This window comes from Arachis hypogaea, chromosome 17 (assembly GCF_003086295.3).
Source record: "Arachis hypogaea cultivar Tifrunner chromosome 17, arahy.Tifrunner.gnm2.J5K5, whole genome shotgun sequence".
Classification (NCBI taxonomy): Eukaryota; Viridiplantae; Streptophyta; class Magnoliopsida; order Fabales; family Fabaceae; genus Arachis; species Arachis hypogaea.
The window spans coordinates 2345986-2365249 of NC_092052.1; the positions used below are offsets into that span (position 1 = coordinate 2345986).

Genomic DNA, 19264 nt, shown 5'->3' on the forward strand with positions numbered 1-19264 from the left:
TAAACTAAGGTTTATGGATGTAGTACTCAAGTTTGTGGCGGTCTCATCACTAGTAACAGGCCTTTTGATTGAGACTACTAAACAATTATTTCTTAGTAGTTAAGGTGTAACTATCTCTTTTTCATTATCCTCTTGTTTAGTCTTCCTTACATCAAGTCAATGTGTTCAAATATTCAATAAATAATTAAATATTGCTACTACAAGATTAATTTTTCAAATACTATAGCGGTTAAAATCTGTGGTTTTTTTTTTTTTTTTTACAAACTTTATTACCTTTGATGTTTTTATTACCTTTTGCTCACTTGTTTTGCTTGGCAAACTAGACCTAATTTATTTTGTATGTTTTCATTTTTTTAAATTTTGTGAAAAACAATAAATATTGAAAATGCAAACTAAATATGCGTTTGATTTTTATTTTGAGTGAGGTATTGGGTTACTAATATATTTGGTCATGGGTCAAGATAATTTGAAATAGAATTGAGCTTCTCCGAATTTTTGGTCAAAGGGGCTACTCTTGTGGATTATCCTTCAGTTATTTAAAACTGGGCCCAAAAAGAAAAGTCTCTTGATAACACTTAAAAGGCATTGTTGAGGTAACTTGACCCCAAAAAAAAAAAGGCATTGTTGAGCATGTCCCAAAAAAAAGAGGATTATTATTAGTTTATTACTACTACTACTACCCAAATCAACTTCTTAAATGAAAATGGAGAGATTATGTCATTTGAGCTATTATTATTATTATTATTATTATTATTATTATTATTATGCATCCACATTCTTATTAAATATATAGAATTATTTTCACCGTTAACTTTTTTATTTTCATACTTAAAAAAACTATTCTTGCTTAAGAAGGTTCCAAAAAACGCTTACATGGACATGTTCTCATATAATGAATCTCCTTCTATGAATAATTCATTTGTCCTAATAATTACATGTGTTTATTCTTATCATTAAGAAAGGAAACTAAAAACTTTTTTTTTTAAAAGAAAAACAAAAATCTACAACCACCATTCAAATGTTGTCTCAAGAGATAGTGAACCTACATGATATTTTCTGTAATTGATCATTGAGAATGAAATGATAGTATATAAATATAAAAAGGAGGGGCACATGGGTCATTGTCATGGACCATGGGTGAACTCAACCATAACAAGTAGATCTCGGTCGGTTTGGCGGTGCTGTTAGCAACTAACTAAATCCCATTAAGCAATCATTTCCATGTTCTTAATATTTAATAATAATTATAACATTCTCAAAATCACACAATGAAAGTGACCCTTCTTTGGTTAACACTGTAACTTGATTCCCCCCCCCCCCCCCTTATCTTTTTTTTTAATCTTAAAACATTGATCACCTAATTACAAGGTAAAGATTATTGATTATAATTCTTCGCAAAATGACAATATTATTAAAATAATAGTGCCATGTATCTCGAGTATAGTAAACTTGTGTAAAAGTAAAGAAAACTACAAATGAACGAGATTTATTTTATCGATGTGAAGTAGGTTAAGACTTTGAAATTTGAAGGCTAAAGTAGTAAAAGAATATATCCTTATGTTTACACCAAACAATATCACACTTATTCTAATATAAAACCTAAAAATGGGATCACACCTTCCTACACTCAAGGAGTCTTGTTACTATTTATTTATTTACTCGTGGATAAGAATAAAGAAGAAATAGGATTATAATAATCAAAAGATAAGGAATACAATATATATATATATATATATATATATATATATATATATATATTTTTTTTTTTTTTTTTTCAACACAAAATTGGTCACTAGATATTGATGGAATATGATTAAAAAAATATTATTTATACACTAAAATTAATTATCAATATATTTATATAAAAAAATATATAATTTAATTTATTTTTAATATGTATTTATATTTTAATATATATTTTATATTAATAATTAATTTTAGTATATACATCATATTGTTGGATAATTACTCATATAACAAAGAAAATACTATATATTTTTTTCTTTATGTATATTACACGCAAATTAATTTTATTATGGAGGCAACGTTAGTGTAGAACGCGGATATGGAGAAGAGGGGAGTTTTATCGGGCTGTGGTGTCAAGAACACAGACCCTGCGAGTTACTGATGGGAACTCGAACCCAAGAACTAGTATAATCCTGCAATTTCATCTACTGTAAATTAAAAAAAAAATTTCTCTCAAGCACAAATCGGACCCATGAACTAGTATAACCAAATAAAAAAATCAACAAAGAAAATGGACATCTCGCACGGTCCGATTTCTTCTACGTGAATTTCATATACTACAAACAAAACGGATCCTTCAATTTGCTTACAAAATTTTCAAAACAAAAAATTCGGAAGGTCCGATTTCTTCCTACTAAATTTGAGCCAAAAACTATCCCACATTTCGGTGTAGCACCCCCTCATTCCATAATCCGGCACAACACGTGTTCCTCTTCCATAAAAAAAAATTAGCCTATATTACATCAACATAGATATTTTATGATGAAATAAATAACAAGTTTTGTCACTTATTTTTTATTTTTTTTTATGGTATTTTTTAGTTCCACGCGAATCTAAATTTTATTGAAGGGTTTGTTCTGGTTGATAAGTATTTCTCATCTAATCTAATAATAAATAATTGTAAACTATCTTAATATTTAAGATTAAAGAAAGTATAAATATTTGAATAGATTTTTCATAAATTAAAAATGTTGAGTGATGTGTGTTGATGACAATGTCCTAGGACCCTACCCAGCTGTGATGAGAGGAAATAAGACGTGTGTGTTGTGTTGGTTTTGATAGAGAACACAATCAACACATAAGCATAGGTAATGTAAGCACCCCAAGACAACTCAAGTCGGTTGCATAAACTTCCAAAAAGACTATACACCCCAAGACATTGACATGACATGTGTTTTGGGTAAAATATGAACACTTTTCTTTTGTATTCTAGATTAACTCACACCACCACAATTGGAAATTATGAAGTGTTTTTATTGTATTTAGTTAAACTAATAACTAATAATGTTGACACATTAATATTTCATTTAAATAGGTGTAAAAAAATTAGTTACTAAAATATTTTTTTTATCGAAGATAGAGGGGCTTAAACTCGTAACTTCTTAGATGAATATTAGAAGACTATGCTATTTGAGCTATAACTTATTAACAAAAATATTCTTTTGTTTAAAATATACATTAAAATACATAATATATTTTAAAAATAGATTAAATAACGTATTATATTTATTTGCTACCAAATTATAACTCAAATGTCATAATTTTTTCATACTCACTTAATAATCGTAGATTCGAGTCTAACTCTTCATTTTAGAAAAAAAAAAAACATATTGTATGTATTCACAAATACCTAACAATAAATTTGACAAATAATTATTAAGATGTACAAAATATTTTTTTCTATAAAAATAGTAATAAAATTTGAATTTAATTTTTATATATTAATATCAACAATAGAACATATCAATGAGTTATATCTCAAACGACATAATCTTCTTATATTCATTTAAGAAGTGGCAAATTTGAATCTCCTTATTTTTTGTTAAAAAAAAACTCTAGTGATAGAACATGAAAATTAAACTCATAAATTTTAAATTAAATGTCAATTTATTTAATATTAATGAGCAAAATTTATCGTAAAAAAATTCATAAATGATAAAAGAATAAAAAAAGTTTATTTTTTCACTAACAAAATTTGAGTATTAAAAAGTTTTTTGTTCTCAAAAAATGGTTTAAAAAAAAGAAAAATAATTTTTCATGGTTCATGGTCGTAGTCAGGGTCGGCATTGTAGTGTACCAAAGTCCAAAAAGTCCAAACCAAAAAACAAAAATTGTTGTTTGCTTCTTTCTTCTTCCTCCTTCTCCATCACTTTGCCACCCCATTAAGAAAAATCGATCCTTTCTTATGTTCCATGCTTCTTCGATTATCCTTCATCTTCTTCTCTTTCTCTCTCTTCCATAGCACACGTTCCTTCATTCAATGACATAATGAGGTGCAGTTGAGTTCAATCCAAATGTACAACTGATTTGTATGCATTCGGTACCTTCTCATTATTACTTTCATTCATTCATTTATTACCCCTCCCTTTTTTAATTTTATTTCATCAAATGATATTAATTTATTAATTATTTAATTTAATTCTGTACCTATTTGCATCTACAATATGCTGCTTAGCTTAGTTCTTACTCAAAAGTTCTTCTCTTTCAATCCTGTTGAATCCAATTCCGCGTTTTCTATTCTGTTTTTCATTGCTGGGATTGGTACAACTACATAGGTTCGTTAAAACATTCATCCTTTTGTTCTTGTTTTTCATTTTCAATGGTTTTTTCAATGCATGGTGGAAAGTGGAACTGTTAGATGCAGATGGAAGGTAGATAGATTTAGAATACGTGAATTACTGTGTTTTTATTTCTTTCTTTCTTTTTTATTGTTATGGTGTTTGTTTCAGATAGTAACAAATGTAACAAAGCTGCTATCTTTCTTTTTTGCACTTACTTTCTGTTATTCAGTTTTCCTTATTTTGGATACTCTTTTTTGTTTGTGCTTTTCTGTCAGGATAATGGTGGAGAGGAACTAAACTTCTTCTTGCTTGGATTTTTGTTATAGATTTGGTTTTTATATATGACATTTTCGGTTTTCTTCTTCTTTTTTTGGCCTTGTAAGTTGTGAAGTTACATCTTGTTGCATTTTAGGCTGCTGAGTAAATAAAACAGTGTGTTGGATTGACAATTACCTTTTAGGCCTTTTTTCTGGGGATACAATTTTGGTAGTGATTTAGCAAGATGTCAAAATTTGAGGGTGTTATTGTCTCCGATCAATGGCTTCAGAGTCAGTTTACACAGGTCGAACTTCGCACCCTGAAATCAAAGGTAAGCTCATTTCATTTGATTCCATATGTTGTTGGATCCTTTATCATTTTTATGTTATATATATTTAATGTGTTACTTGTGTTTGTGTTTTTGTTTGTAATTTTGAACTGTGTTACCCTTCTTTCTGGTATTGTAGTTTGTCTCCTTGAAGAATCAGAATGGTAAAGTTACATTTAGAGATTTACCATCTTTAGTGGTGAAGCTAAAGGCATTCGCAGATATGTATAGTGAAGACGAGATTAAGGCGATCTTGTGTGAATCCGACACTGACTTGACTAATGATGTTGATTTCGAATCCTTCTTAAGGGTTAGTGTCTTTGATTTGTTTGCTTTCAATGTTATTAGATAATATTTTCAACTTCGCAGTGGTCATAATGATTGAAGTTACTTTTACACTACTATCATTAATAGAAGAGTTTATGTTCTAACTAACATTAAATATAATGCATGTTATGCAATGGATGTTTATTACATTTGTTATTCAGGTATATTTGAATTTGCAAAGTCAAGCTACGGCGAAACAAGGTGGCAGGAGGCATTCATCGTCATTCCTTAAGGAAAGTATAACTACCCTTCTTCACACAATTAGTGAATCGGAAAAAGGCTGTTATGTTGCTCACATAAACAGCTACCTTGGTGATGATCCATTTTTGGAGCAATATCTTCCATTGGACCCGGCTACTAATGATCTATTCGATCTTGCAAAAGACGGCGTTCTTCTATGGTATATAAGCAGGGTTTGCTTAATTTCACTTCTATTAGTTTTATGTGCACAAGCATTTGATATAGAGTTGGTTTGATATATGTTGTGCTTAATGCAGTAAGCTTATAAATGTTGCTGTGCCTGGGACTATAGATGAGCGAGCCATCAACACGAAACGAAAATTAAGTCTTTGGGAGAGAAATGAGAACCATACTCTATGCCTCAATTCTGCAAAGGCTATTGGCTGCACAGTGGTCAACATTGGCACCCAGGATTTAGTGGAAGGACGAGTAAGTTCTAGCAATCTGAGTCCCCTGAATCTTTTGTCGACATTTGATTGGAACCTTTCGTCTCTTGATTTGTAGTCTTCCTGACATTTTTGTTTTGGTTGCCTGTTGCAGCCTCATCTTGTTCTTGGGTTGATTTCCCAAATCATAAAGGTATAATAATTGAACTTCATAATCCTTTCTCCATCGCAGTGTCGTTATCTTAATTTCCTATGTGATATTCTTATTCTTCTTCAACTTTTTCGGAATTTCAGATCCAGCTTTTGGCTGATCTGAACCTCAAGAAGACACCTCAGCTTGTAGAATTGGTTGATGATAGCCAGGTAGTCATATATGAAATCTTCTCTTATTATTTGATTTTCAATTTCATTCTAATTTGAATAAAATTGTAGCATAGTATTTTCAGAAATTGATTGATTTGTGCATTTATTTGCTGTCTTAGGAGATTGAAGAGCTTCTTAGTTTGTCACCTGAAAAGGTCCTGCTGAAGTGGATGAATTTTCATCTCCAGAGAGGAGGTTACCATAAAACTGTGAAGAATTTTTCTTCGGATGTTAAGGTATATTAGCACTTCCCTTAAATGCTTTATACGGGTTTGAGTAATGTTTGTTTTGTTTGTAGACAATTTTTATACTTAGAAGTTACCATGTTCATAAGTGCAAAATTGAGGAAGTATGATTCTCGTTTCCGAAATAACAGTTCAATGCATAAACAAGCGATTATTATTGCAATATCCTTATGCATTCTCGGGCATTTGTTTACAGGATGGAGAAGCTTATGCTTATCTTCTTAATGTTCTTGCACCTGAACATGGCAGTAGATCCACCTTGGATACCAAGGATACCAATGAAAGGGCAAATATGGTCCTCGAACATGCAGAGAAAATTGGCTGCAAACGATACTTGTCCCCGAAGGACATTGAAGAGGGATCCTCAAATCTGAATCTTGCATTTGTTGCGCAACTGTTTCATCATAGGTATGAAATGTATTGCATCATTTAATAGTCTTGCATAGGATTGACCAAGACAATCTGAAACTACTCTTGCACTTTGACCTCAAAGTTCTCTATTTGGCTGATTTGCGCTATGCGCGATGCAGGAGTGGCCTATCTACAGACATTAAAAAGATGTCATATGCTAAGATGATGACAATGGATGATGTACAAACATCTAGAGAAGAGAGATGCTTCCGGCTATGGATAAATAGTCTTGGCATAGCTACTCACATAAATAGTCTATTTGAAGATGTCCGAAATGGGTATGTCGATTATTTTGTCAATATCTAAAGCCTTGTACGCATCATTATATCCACTCCTTCTGTGGAAACCTATGATGTGTTCAGCATATGCTTGCATGTCTTCGATGTGTTTGATTTCTTTTACCTTTTGCGTGTAGATGGGTACTTTTGGAAGTTCTAGACAAGATATTTCCAGGAACAGTAAACTGGAAACATGCAACAAAACCTCCAATTAAGATGCCATTCAGAAAAGTAGAAAACTGCAATCAGGTCATTAAAATTGCTAAACAACTGCGATTCTCGCTTGTCAATGTAGCCGGAAATGACATCGTGCAAGGAAATAAGAAGCTCATTCTTGGTAATCCCTTCATATATCAATGTAGATTCCACCCTTTTCCAAAACAAAAGTTATTTGCAAGCTTTGCAGTATTAACTGCTTTAAATCCAGAGAACATTAAGATAATTTGAAGGATAGCAGACTTCAATCTATCTGAATTCAGCCACGGTCTAAAATTCTATTGTCCTTATTATTTTATTTTCTTTTTCAGCTTTATTGTGGCAGTTGATGAGATTCACAATGCTTCAACTGTTAAAAAATTTGAGATCTCACTCACAAGGCAAGGAGATCACTGATGCCGATATTCTTAAATGGACAAACAGAAAAGTGAAGAGCACTGGCAGAACTTCCCAGATTGATAGCTTCAAGGTTTCTTATTTAAAATTTCATGTCTTATTTTACCTTGAAAATATCCTTACTGCATTTATAACCAAATGATGATTTTGTTGGTGACAAACTTTTGGATATGTTTTAGGACAAGAGTTTGTCAAGTGGAATATTTTTCCTTGAGCTTCTCAGTGCTGTAGAGCCTAGGGTTGTTAACTGGAACCTGGTCACCAAGGGTGAAAGCGGTAATGATTCCTTAAAGAGATACCATTTACGAGTTTAATTGCTATAGTTGGTTGCGCTTATCCGACTTTTGAGATATTGGATATACGTGTAAAACTTGTTTATACTGATGGTGTATATAATGATATAAGTTAAATCCATCAACCATATCCTTCTTGTTAAATTAACTTATCCTCTTGGTTTATGAAATTTCTAGATGACGAGAAGAAACTGAACGCCACCTATATAATCAGTGTAGCGAGAAAACTTGGTTGTTCAATCTTTTTGTTACCGGAGGATATTATGGAGGTACTTGCTACTTCATAGTTCATTCTCTTGTTATTTAATGCATGATAGTGACTGTTAAGCCGCTAATTATTTTATTTATAATGTCTTTGACTCGTATCCATGATCATATGACAGGTTAATCAGAAGATGATTCTCACTCTCGCAGCCAGTATAATGTATTGGAGCTTGCAACAACAAGGTGAAGATGCACTGGATTCATTTCCTTCGCCTGCTGGTACTGCTACGACCACCACGCCGGAAGCTTCCCCAGCTCCATCGGTTTGCGGCGAAGACGAGAGTTCTTCCCTTGGTGGTGAACTCTCCAACTTGAGTGTTGATGATGCCACATCTGACACAACAGTGTCCTCACAACTTGAGTCTGATGAGCTATGAGGGCCTAGTTTTGCACTTTGCAAAGTTTTTTTTTTTTATCTCTCAAACATGAGATGAGTTCCAAATCATTTTCTTTTTCTTTCTTTTTTGTTTTGTTGGTAGATAAAGAAATTAGAGTAAAGGGTAAGAAAAATGTTCGTGGAAGGTAAGTTTAGGAAATAGTTGTGAATACCAATAATAATAATGTGTAAAAAGATATATTGACATATGTCATATTGTTTAATTTGTTCTTTCTAGAAAGGAATTATTATTTGTTAGGGAACAAAATAATGGCCAGGAGGGCAAAAAGGGAAGGATATAAATGAGGTTTCTTGAACAATATTTGATGCATTCAAGTAGGTTTCAGGTTTCATGAGTGTGTAAGATGAAATGAAAATGAAATGAGCTTAGTTGAAGGTAGATATAGGACTTGTTTGGGTGATCTTTTGAAAGAGAAAATTTTTTTGAGTTATCTTTTTCTAAGAAATTTAAAAAAAATAAAAATAATTTTATGTGTGAATATTTTATGAAAAAATATTTTATTTATTTATTAATTATGTTTGGATATAATAATATAAAAAAAATTATTTATTTATTATATAAAAAAATTTTTAAGTAATTTTTTAGTTTTTATTTTTACTGTTAAATATTTGTTAAATAGGTTTAAAACTTTAAATAATAAAAAAGTTTTATTTAATTTTTTTTAACCATTTAATAATACCCAAATAAATTCTTAATTTGGTTAGACTCATAAAAGAGAAAGGGTCAATATCAAATGCCTTAAATATCAAACTAGGTATTATTATATATAAATTAAAAGTAGTTCAAGGACTATATAATATATTATATAATTAAAGGGCCACATACTTTTTTTTAAAATATATATACTAAAAATTATTATTTATGTATTTGTAATGAATACATCTACGGTTGGTAATGGGTAGAGTAGGGTTTAGACACTACTTTAACCCTACTTGTGAATTGAAAACTTTTTTAAAACTCTATCCTATTTTATTCGCGGATTGAGAATTTTTCAACGCTAATCCTACCCGCACATTAAGTTCTAAACTCAATTCTATCCGACTTTATCAGCAGAAACAAAATTTTTTTTAAATAAATATAAAATTCAATCACTCCAAATTTCATACATATTAATAAAATAGAAAATAAAAAACTAAGTTCAAATTAAAATTAAAAACAATAAAATCTTAAAAAAAAAGTTCAACGTAAAATTACAAATAATATAATCATCAACTAGTTTAGTGATTATTTCAAGTTTTTATAAGAATATTGTGAGTACAAAACTCACTTTCTTCACTACATACATAACTTATATATATGTATATTATATAATATATTAAAGGTGTGGTAGGATAGAGTAGGGTATACCCTAAACCCGTACCCTATCCTATCCGCAACGGATAGAGTAGACAATCCTGCTCGAACGGGTTGGTTTTAGTTGGGTATTCACGGATAGAGTATATATTGCTAGCCATAAATACATGTTCTATTGTATGCTTTTTATTTTTGATATGGAAGAGAGGATTGAGTGATACAACACTATGGAGATGAGGGATACTTTTCATACATGTGGTGTCAGTAGTGTTTTAGTAGAAATCGAAGGGTACGTTTTGAGTTTAGAAAAAAAAAAAAATTCTAATCGGATAGTTCAAGTTGTGGTTTTGAAAATAAAAAAATTTTTATTGTTGAAATCGGACCGTTCGATTTTTATTTTAACAAATAAAAAAAAATACAAATCGGACCCTCCGATTTGGAGTTTATTTTTTTCATCAAACAAATCGGACCGTCTGATTTGAATAAAACACCATATAAAAAAAACACCTAATCTTCCAATAACAATGTATTACACATATATTTAATCAATATAAAAAAAATTAGCCTCTGTTGTACATGTCTTTAATATAATTTTTGTATTTAAATATGTATTTTATACAAATGACTAATTTGATGATTGATTTTTAATATATGATAAGATAAGATTATATGATTGATTTTTTTTTTAATTTTGAATGTTAAAATAAGAGGTAATTGTTTATATTTGTTCTTCTTACTTTCATGTAAATATTCTTTAATTAATTAATTGATGTGCAAGAGAGTGATATCAGCAAATTTGGGTTTCATTTTATTATTTTAAAAAAACGCGTTTTGACAAATTATTTTTTCACAAAACAATGAGGCTAAAATTAAATAAAAAAAAAAAGCCGAAAGTATATTCACAAATCAAATCAGTATATTTTTTTGACTAATAAATCAGTTCCAAATCAATTGATAAAATAGAAATAGAAACACGAACAATATCTTTGAATAATGAAGGTAAAAATTTATTAAATGCTTGATTTAATTTAGTGATTCGGTAATATACTAATATTAGTGGAGTCGATCTAAAGTTAGGGAAGAATCAAGTATAGATCAACTTTCTTGATATACTTGCCTTGGATTCTTCTCCTTAAATAGATTCACCTAAAAAGAGTAAAGGCGTTAAAAGAACGGAAATATTTAATATTAACAAAAAAATTAATCAAAAACAGTAATAATTTGATTTATTTAGTCTTCATTAGTTATTATAATAATTAATAAATATTAAATAAAATAAATTTTAATTTTTTTTTATCCTTTTAGCATTATCATTAAAAGAATTGGATAATGTTAGGTAAACAAAAAAAAAAATCAGAACTTATTTTATTTAGCATTAATTAATTATCACAATAATTAATAAATACTAAATAACGTAAGTTATAACTATTTTTGGCTAATTTTTTTTTATTACCAAACATTTCCAAAAAAAATTTTATCATATCTTAACAAAAAACAGCGTTTGATGTTATCATATCTTAATAAAAAAGATAATTATTTTTTTTATTATCTTAATATATTACTATTATAAGTTTTGATTGAGATTATTAAGATTTGTTTTTTTATAAAAAAATATGATTTATAATATACTATTTTTACATTATATTTATGACACCTTTCATCAATATACTATTAAAATATTTGTTAAATATTAAACAAAAACTAATTTTTATATAAAATTAATAATTAAAAATAATAAAATAATAATTTAATCAAACAAATCAAATCAAATCATATCATATGATTCTCAAATATCAATTTATCTTATTACAAGTGCATATAAATATCAAATTAAATATAATAATAATAGAAAAAAAGAAGATGAGTCAACACTCAACAGTGAAGTCAAACTATATTTAAGATACTCCCTAAAAAAAAACGTATATATAAGATACGTGGCGGGTGATGAAGAAAGGTTGAAGAAAACGGAGAAGGTTTAGCGGCAAAGTTTACGGCTAAGTTAGAAGCAGATAACTACGTTGACGCCACACTGTTTCGTTAACTTTCTACTTTCCGTCACCAACTCTCACTCTCTTTTTTGTTCCCTTTTTTTCTTTTTATTCATATTTATTTTATTCTCCTTTTGTTCTTCACCTTCGCGCCACTTTCTCTTTCTTCTTCTCCTTCGCCTTCTTCTTTCTAAGGTTCGTTCACTACTCTCTTACTCATCATTAATTATTTATCGGTTATTTTTCTTTTGTTTATTAAGAGATTATTCCGTGTTTTCGCTTTGTATTTTGTTTTTAGGGTTCTTTTATGCGATTCTGCTTGTAATATCTCGATTATTATCGTTTTTATTATTATCGACGGCGGTATGTGTAATTTGTTATTGCATTGTTTGTTATTGCATTGTTATTACTTATTACTATGATTGCATGTGAGGATTTTGTACTGGCGTTTTGAACCCTAAGTTGTTATGTTATGGTTTGAGATTTGCATCTGTATGTGATGGATTGTTTATGATATGAGCATTACTTTCTCTTGATTTTTGGTTATTTGAATTTGTTTAAAATTAGTTTATTAATTTATTTTTGTGTTTTTGGCTTAGCTAGTTAGCTGTGTAGAGGAGAAATTGTTTGGATGAAAAAGGGTAAGGTGGTCCGTTCGGATGACGAGGCTGAGGGTGAGGCCCAGCTTAACTCTGTGTCTAATTACCATCTTGAAGATGAGGATTCTGAGCCAGTTTCTTTTGCTGCATTACCAATTCAATGGGGTAATAAAACTGTCAAGAATTCTGGTCGAACCGAAGAGAGGGTGTTCCTACATGGCTCCACGGATGAGGGGCTGAAGGCAGTTATGGTGCAGGTCACAGCATGGAGATTTAATCTTTCTAGAGCAAAACCTGTGATATCATTGCTATCATCAAAAGAGAAAAATTGGATTGAGCTGAAGAAGCCAAGGAATAGCTATCTTGATACTATAAGGACCATTCTGATCACCGTTCACTTCCTGCATCTAGTAAAGAGAAATCCCAAGACATCAGCCAATTCTGTCTGGGGTAACATGTTTAAGAATAGGGAATTTAGGTATTTTCCTTGTTCGTGGACTTGATTTGATGCTACTACTTATTTCTGTGGCAATAATTTTCTTATTCTTTAATTATTTGTATTGTAGCTTATCTAAGTCTAAGCCTTCAGAAAAAGATTTGCTGGACCATATGCATCTGATTGATGAAGCTGCCAAAAGAGATGCTGTCTTAGCTAAGTCCCAGGTTTGTATTTTATTTGTCGTAGCCGTTACAATGGTATTTTGAAACTTAACGATTCAAATTTGCCATTATGCATGTATACTTTAGCAACTGAGTTAAATTAATTGCTAATTTTTACGTGTACGTGATGCATTAATGTGAATACTTTAGGTTGATGGGTAAAAGTAAATGTATATATAAATGGGTGATGTCTGCAAGAAATTTTGTAAAAAGAGTGCGGCATTTTGTGCGGTTGTGATTGACTCTATCTAGTCGGTGAAGCTTGTTCTTGTTTGCGTCATAAGGGTTTAGATATACTTGAAAAATATTTCTTTCTTTCTTTTAAGGACCCAGTGCAATAATGCTTGATTGTTTTGTCTCCGACACGTGTTTCTTATTAATGACAGTTCCATGATTTAAACAGCTTTTGCTCTCCGTTTTGAAGGCGAAAGTGGGGAATAAAAATCTTTCTAACAAGGTTTGTGAAATATTTCTTTGTCCCAGAAAGATGATCTTCTTTCTTTTTTCTTGTTCCTTCATATGTAATATTTACAACATCTTTTAATTTTTTATTCAGGAAGTTAAAGATTTGGTACAGCCTGAAGAGTCTGAAGAAGAGGATGATTCGTCTCATGAAGTTTGTGTGATTTGTGATGATGGTGGTAATCTTACATGGTATGATTTTTCCCTTCATTTGGGTTAATTTCTTTTGTTGTGCTATTTTTGCCATGTGCATCGGTGTGAGTGTGATTGTTAATAATTTCCGTGAGTACCATGAACATTTCATCATCATTATTATGGAACAGTATATGAGTTTTCTCCCCATAATTTTAAGTAATCTAATGATACATGCAGTTGCGAAGGACCATGCATGAGATCATTTCATGCGAGAAAGATGGATGGTAAAGGATCTAAGTGTGCTTCTCTTGGTTTCTCTCAGAAGGAGGTTGTGATATGATATTATTTTCCTGTGTTATCTATTTAACTCTTCCTTTTTACTGTTTATGTACTAATTTGCTTTTTTGTTTAAAAAATCTGCAGCGGATCCCGAGCTTTTATTGTAAGAATTGTTTATATAATCAGCATCAGTGCTTTGCATGTGGCAAGCTGGGATCTTCTGATAAAGTTAACGGTGCTGAGGTATAGCTTTTGCAAACAAAATGAATTTCGTCATGCACGTTGATTACTCTGTTTATATAGTTTCCATAGCTGTCTGAAGTGCCACCGATTCCTTTTAGTATTTTTTTCAATATTATTTTGAGGAGAAAAAGCTTTTACTTAGTATTTAATGGTGCTCCGAGTTTTATTAGAATATATTGGTAATGTCTGCGCCACCTTGTAGCAGGCCGTGATGACATATCAGATCTCTAGTTGTGGAATTTCATTACCTTGGTTTTTGGTTTTCTTGGCAGTTTGGTGTTCATTCTCATATTATTTTCTATAGGCAGGGTGGGTATTAAATTAAGTAGTGAATCTGTCATAACCCTATCATGTTTTCTTGGGAACTGATACTTTTGACCCTTAATTCTCTTGCTTTAGAATCTGCTTTCTCTTACGTTGATTTATTGATTAGTAGATATAAAGTATTTTTTTGGATAAAAGAGGTTCTTTTGGAGCTTCCCTGTGTAAAATGGAAGAGTTATTCTGTGAAGTCTTCTTTCAGGTCTTTAAATGTGCTTCTGCAACCTGTGAATACTTCTATCATCCACATTGTGTTGCCAAGTTACTTTCCCAGATAAATAACCATGATGCAGAGGAGCTTGAGAGAAACATTTCTGGCGCAAATTCTTTCACCTGTCCTGTTCATTATTGCTGTGTCTGTAAAGAAGTTGAAAATGTAATGAAACCTGAGCTGCAATTGGCTGTTTGTAGACGTTGTCCGAAATCATATCACCGCAAATGTTTGCCAAGGTTATTTACATTTTACTTTTGTCTTTCTTGTCTTCATTTTATGATTTTTATTCTAAGCTGTTTAGAAGATTGATTCTCAATTTGTGCTTATCAGAGAGATTGCTTTTGAGGACGATGATGATGATGATGTTATCATAAGGGCTTGGGAAGGTCTTTTGCCAAACAAACGCATTCTTATTTATTGCCTGTAAGTGTTATAAGTTTACTTTCTATAACTCAGCTTGTCCTTTTTTCCTGTACTAATTTCTTCCCACCATTACTTGGACCAGGAATCATGATATTGATGAAATATTAGGGACCCCTCTAAGAGATCATATAATATTCCCCTATGAAGAAGATACTGTCCAAGAAATTAATGACAATAATGGGAAGATGAAGCCTGCAACCAAAGAGGGAGTTAGGCCAACTAAGAAAAATGGTGATGTAGATAATGGAAAATCCAGTTGTTCGACTGAAAATGTCAACAGATCTAAAGTGACTGGAAAGCTGTCTCCTGGAGAAGTTGGTAGCAAGAACAGTCCTGAAAAGATGAGTTCTGGTTCAAATATTGCAAATAAACCAGAAGCTAATAGAAAATCTGGTTGTTTGACCAAGGATACTACTGGATCTAAAGCGACTCCAAAGCGCTCTGCTGGGAAAGGTGGTGTCAAGAACAATACTGGAAAGAAGACTTCCCCTTCAAAGATTACAAAGCAACCAAAAGCTAATGGAAAGCCATCTGGGGAAGTTTTTGCAAAGAACAGTTCTGAAAAGGCAATCTCTGGTTCGACTATTGCGAAGCAACCAAAAGCTAACGGAAAATCCGGTTCTGGTTTGACTGAAAATAGCGCAACGATTCCAAAGAAATCTGAAATGTCCGAGGATAGCCAGCCCATACGAGCTCTTTTGGTGAAGGATTCCAAGCAAACTAATCCAGTTAGTAAGGGAAAGCCACCCCTATTGTCCCTTTTGAAACACAAGGCTATAGCCAAGGAGCTACGTGAGCAGCAATCTGGCCAACATCGAGTTGCAGAGATGGAAAGCCGCAATGCTGAATGTTTGCCTGCTGATAGGAATACGGATGATAATTGTGGGGACAACATCATGCCAAGCCAAGAACCCCCAAAGTCACCTGATGGTGAAAAAGACCAAGCATCCGTGAATGGACACAGGAAAAGAAGCTCACATCATTTTAAGGATGACCAAGATAACCAAGAGGGACCTGAATGTAAGAAGAGCAAGTCCGAGAAGACATCGTCAACCAAAAGGAAACACAGCGAGGAAAATGATGGAAGTGGCGTCAGTGTGGTCTCATCAGCCAAAAGGCAGACTGTAGAGGAACAACATAGGGAGGAGGAGGATCAGTGCCAGATAGAGTCAAATACAAGGCAAAGTGTTGGCAACATGGCTTATAATTATGCCAGACCAGTTTCAGCATTTGAGTCATCTTATAAAGCGACTCCTGCAGATGTTGATGAGGAAAATAGGATGTCCGTGCTTTATGGTTTTGCAGCTGGTCCTAACGTTGAATATGCCAGCACGCATTCAGCAGGTTGGATTGATGATGATGATGATGATGATGATGAGGATGATGATGAGTAGTTACAGCGTATGTTCGTTGTTTTTTAATAATCTCAATAAGGGAATGACTTTAAGGGACGAACTAGTCTTTTAGATCTTAATGATATCCATGTAAAAAAATATAAAATAATTTTAGAAAATGTTTATGTTATCCTTTTCTCTATCTTCTCTCCCATTAAACATCTTTTATCACAATGCTTACTGCTACCACCACAAAAACATCAACATTACCGTTAATGGCAACACCAGCACTACCATTTCGCGCTCTTTTTTGGGAGATTGTTTTTTTTGTTATGCATCGAAACTTTGAACCAAATCATTGTCTCTCTTTTGCATCTTCCACCCAACACGCTCTTGTAAACTTGGACCAAATACTTATAAATTTTATCATATATTTAGCAAAATAAAGACCGGTTGCGTAGTCTAAACTAAAGCTTCAATTGCAAGCATAACCTCTTCATGAGTCGAGCTATTGCACTTCGTTAAGTAAAAAAACACTCAGAAACAAAGCAATAATTTGTTCAGCAATCAGCATATTGCATGAAATGATACTTGGTTCATATGAACCCAACTTCTGAATGATGACCTACAAGAGGTTTTTTGGTGGTTGGGGAGGTAGTGATGATGTTTAGAGTGAGAGAGGAAAAAAAAAACAAAAAGATAAAAATAAAATTTTAAAATAAAACTATTTTTTAAATATTTAAATATAAATATAATTATTTTATAATTAATAAATGTTTTAAATCTTAATCATTGGTTCAAAATTTAAATGGTCATGATTCATAACAAATTTCGGATCATCAAAAACCAGAAAATACTTTTCTCGTAGTAGAAAGCTCCTTCTTATTCATCATTTAGGAATACAAACATGGAAATTAGACAAATGTTATTTGCCACATCATTTTATTACATTACCGTTGTTATCTTTAAGTGAAATATTTAGCTATAAAAACTAACACGAGCCATGAAATTAGTAAATCTTGCCTACCTACCACATCCACTTGGTGGTTATAGTTTCTCCAATTGGAAGCAGGTACCATTTAATGGTTTCCCTCCTAATAGGGGACTTTTCCATTTTGGTCAATTCCCACATATGGTATTCACATGCACATAATTTCAGACATTAGGAACATATTACTCACTATGCAAAATATGTTGGGCCCAAAATGCAAGGAATTGGAAGGAGAAATCAAGAGCTTAATGAAGGTATGGTTTTCAATCATAGCCTCACTATGTTACTGTTATTTCATATCATCAAATATACCAAAAGGAAAGTTAAGGCTTCTCAGCCTCACACCAGTTTTGTGTCTCTTCACCTTCCTTCCACTTCAACTCTCCTATGTCCTCCCAACAGGTATCACTGCCTTCTTGATTACATGGCTCACAAGCTTCAAGCTCATCCTTTTCACCTTTGACTTGGGCCCACTCTCTTCAAACCCACCAAAGTCTCTTCCTTTCTTCCTCTCCTTTGCTTGCCTACCCCTTAGAGGGATCACCCAAAACCAAAATCAACCATACCCATCTAACCAAACTCACCAAAATCACTCAAAAGACAATGTAAGAAAGGAAAAGCTTCATTTCATTATTTTCCCTATCAAGGCCTTGCTTTTTGGGGTGTTATTGATGGGCCTTAATGACCACAAACAAAAGCTTAACCACACAGTTATTGTTGGCCTATATTGTATCCTTGTTTATCTATTAGTAGATATTGTTGTGGGACTTTGCAACATTGTGGCCAATGCTGCACTTGGGATTGAGCTAGAACTACCCTCTAATGAGCCTTACTTGTCCACTTCATTGCAAGAATTCTGGGGAAGGAGGTGGAACCTCATTGTAACAAATCTTCTTAGACACACTATATACATTCCTGTGAGAACTGCACTGTCCAGGACGGTATTGGGCCCCCAATGGGCCTCAGTTCCCGGAGTCATGGCGTCTTTCGTGGTGTCCGGGATAATGCACGAGCTGTTGTTCTATTACGTCACACGTGCTGCTCCCACGTGGGAGGTCACGTGCTTCTTTGTCTTGCATGGGGGGTGTGTAGTTGTGGAGTTTTGTGTGATGAAGTGGTTGGGAGTGGGACACAAAGGGATGCTACATTGGGCTATTTCAGGGCCTGTTACGGTGGTGTTTGTGGTGGCCACCGCCGTATGGCTCTTCTTTCCGCCGCTGTTGCGTGATGGGGCTGATGAGAGAGCCCTGGAGGAGTTCAGGAATTTAGTTGATTGTATAAAGGAAACATTTTAAAAAATGATGCTACATTGCTACATGAATACATATCGTTATATTTCTGAAATTTTTTTACCCTAATTATATGTTCTACTTCAGTTATTCATTTTGTTTTCAAGTACAGAGAGGAGTATATGCCGATTTTGTGATATACTTCCAAATGTGAGAAATGTGCAAATAAATTATTTGCAGCAAATCTTATCCAATTTGTCATTTTTAGATTGTAAACTAGCATCTTGTCCGCACAAATGCACATGACACTAATTTAAGTAGACATAATATGTGGTAAAAAAATGCTTAGATATTAAACTAAACTAGCTTATTTTTCTGCATAA

At 32.3% G+C, this 19264-nt stretch overlaps 3 protein-coding genes across 12 annotated transcripts; all 3 read left to right on the top strand.

The window, feature by feature from the left end:
- Positions 1–3790: 3790 nt before the first annotated feature.
- On the top strand, positions 3791–9008 carry LOC112764679 (fimbrin-1). Of its 9 annotated transcripts, none has more exons than XM_025810398.3 (16): positions 3810–4055; positions 4583–4685; positions 4768–4896; positions 5033–5203; positions 5382–5620; positions 5718–5889; positions 6001–6039; positions 6141–6209; positions 6329–6445; positions 6651–6862; positions 6985–7143; positions 7281–7480; positions 7671–7828; positions 7935–8031; positions 8226–8317; positions 8432–9008. In XM_025810398.3, the coding sequence occupies exons 3-16, from the start codon at positions 4810–4812 to the stop codon at positions 8687–8689; spliced, it is 2070 nt and encodes a 689-aa protein (XP_025666183.1). In that variant the 5' UTR covers positions 3810–4055; positions 4583–4685; positions 4768–4809; the 3' UTR covers positions 8690–9008. The 9 variants fall into 9 exon arrangements, with proteins under 9 accessions (XP_025666179.1, XP_025666183.1, XP_072079237.1 ...); XM_072223136.1 differs by having other exon boundaries at positions 3817–4019; XM_025810399.3 differs by having other exon boundaries at positions 3900–4066.
- A 2922-nt stretch (positions 9009–11930) lies between these two features.
- LOC112767144 (uncharacterized) lies at positions 11931–16863 on the top strand. 2 transcript variants are annotated; one of them, XM_025813025.3, is made up of 10 exons: positions 11931–12186; positions 12591–13068; positions 13157–13253; positions 13654–13707; positions 13807–13904; positions 14085–14175; positions 14271–14369; positions 14893–15140; positions 15235–15327; positions 15410–16863. In XM_025813025.3, the coding sequence occupies exons 2-10, from the start codon at positions 12623–12625 to the stop codon at positions 16719–16721; spliced, it is 2538 nt and encodes an 845-aa protein (XP_025668810.1). In that variant the 5' UTR covers positions 11931–12186; positions 12591–12622; the 3' UTR covers positions 16722–16863. The 2 variants fall into 2 exon arrangements, with proteins under 2 accessions (XP_025668810.1, XP_025668809.1); XM_025813024.3 differs by having other exon boundaries at positions 12595–13068.
- Positions 16864–17463: 600 nt separating this feature from the next.
- On the top strand, positions 17464–18996 carry LOC112767147 (probable long-chain-alcohol O-fatty-acyltransferase 5). The gene has a single exon (XM_025813027.3). It carries the CDS (start codon positions 17805–17807, stop codon positions 18945–18947), a length of 1143 nt encoding a protein of 380 aa, XP_025668812.1. The 5' UTR covers positions 17464–17804; the 3' UTR covers positions 18948–18996.
- Positions 18997–19264: the final 268 nt, after the last annotated feature.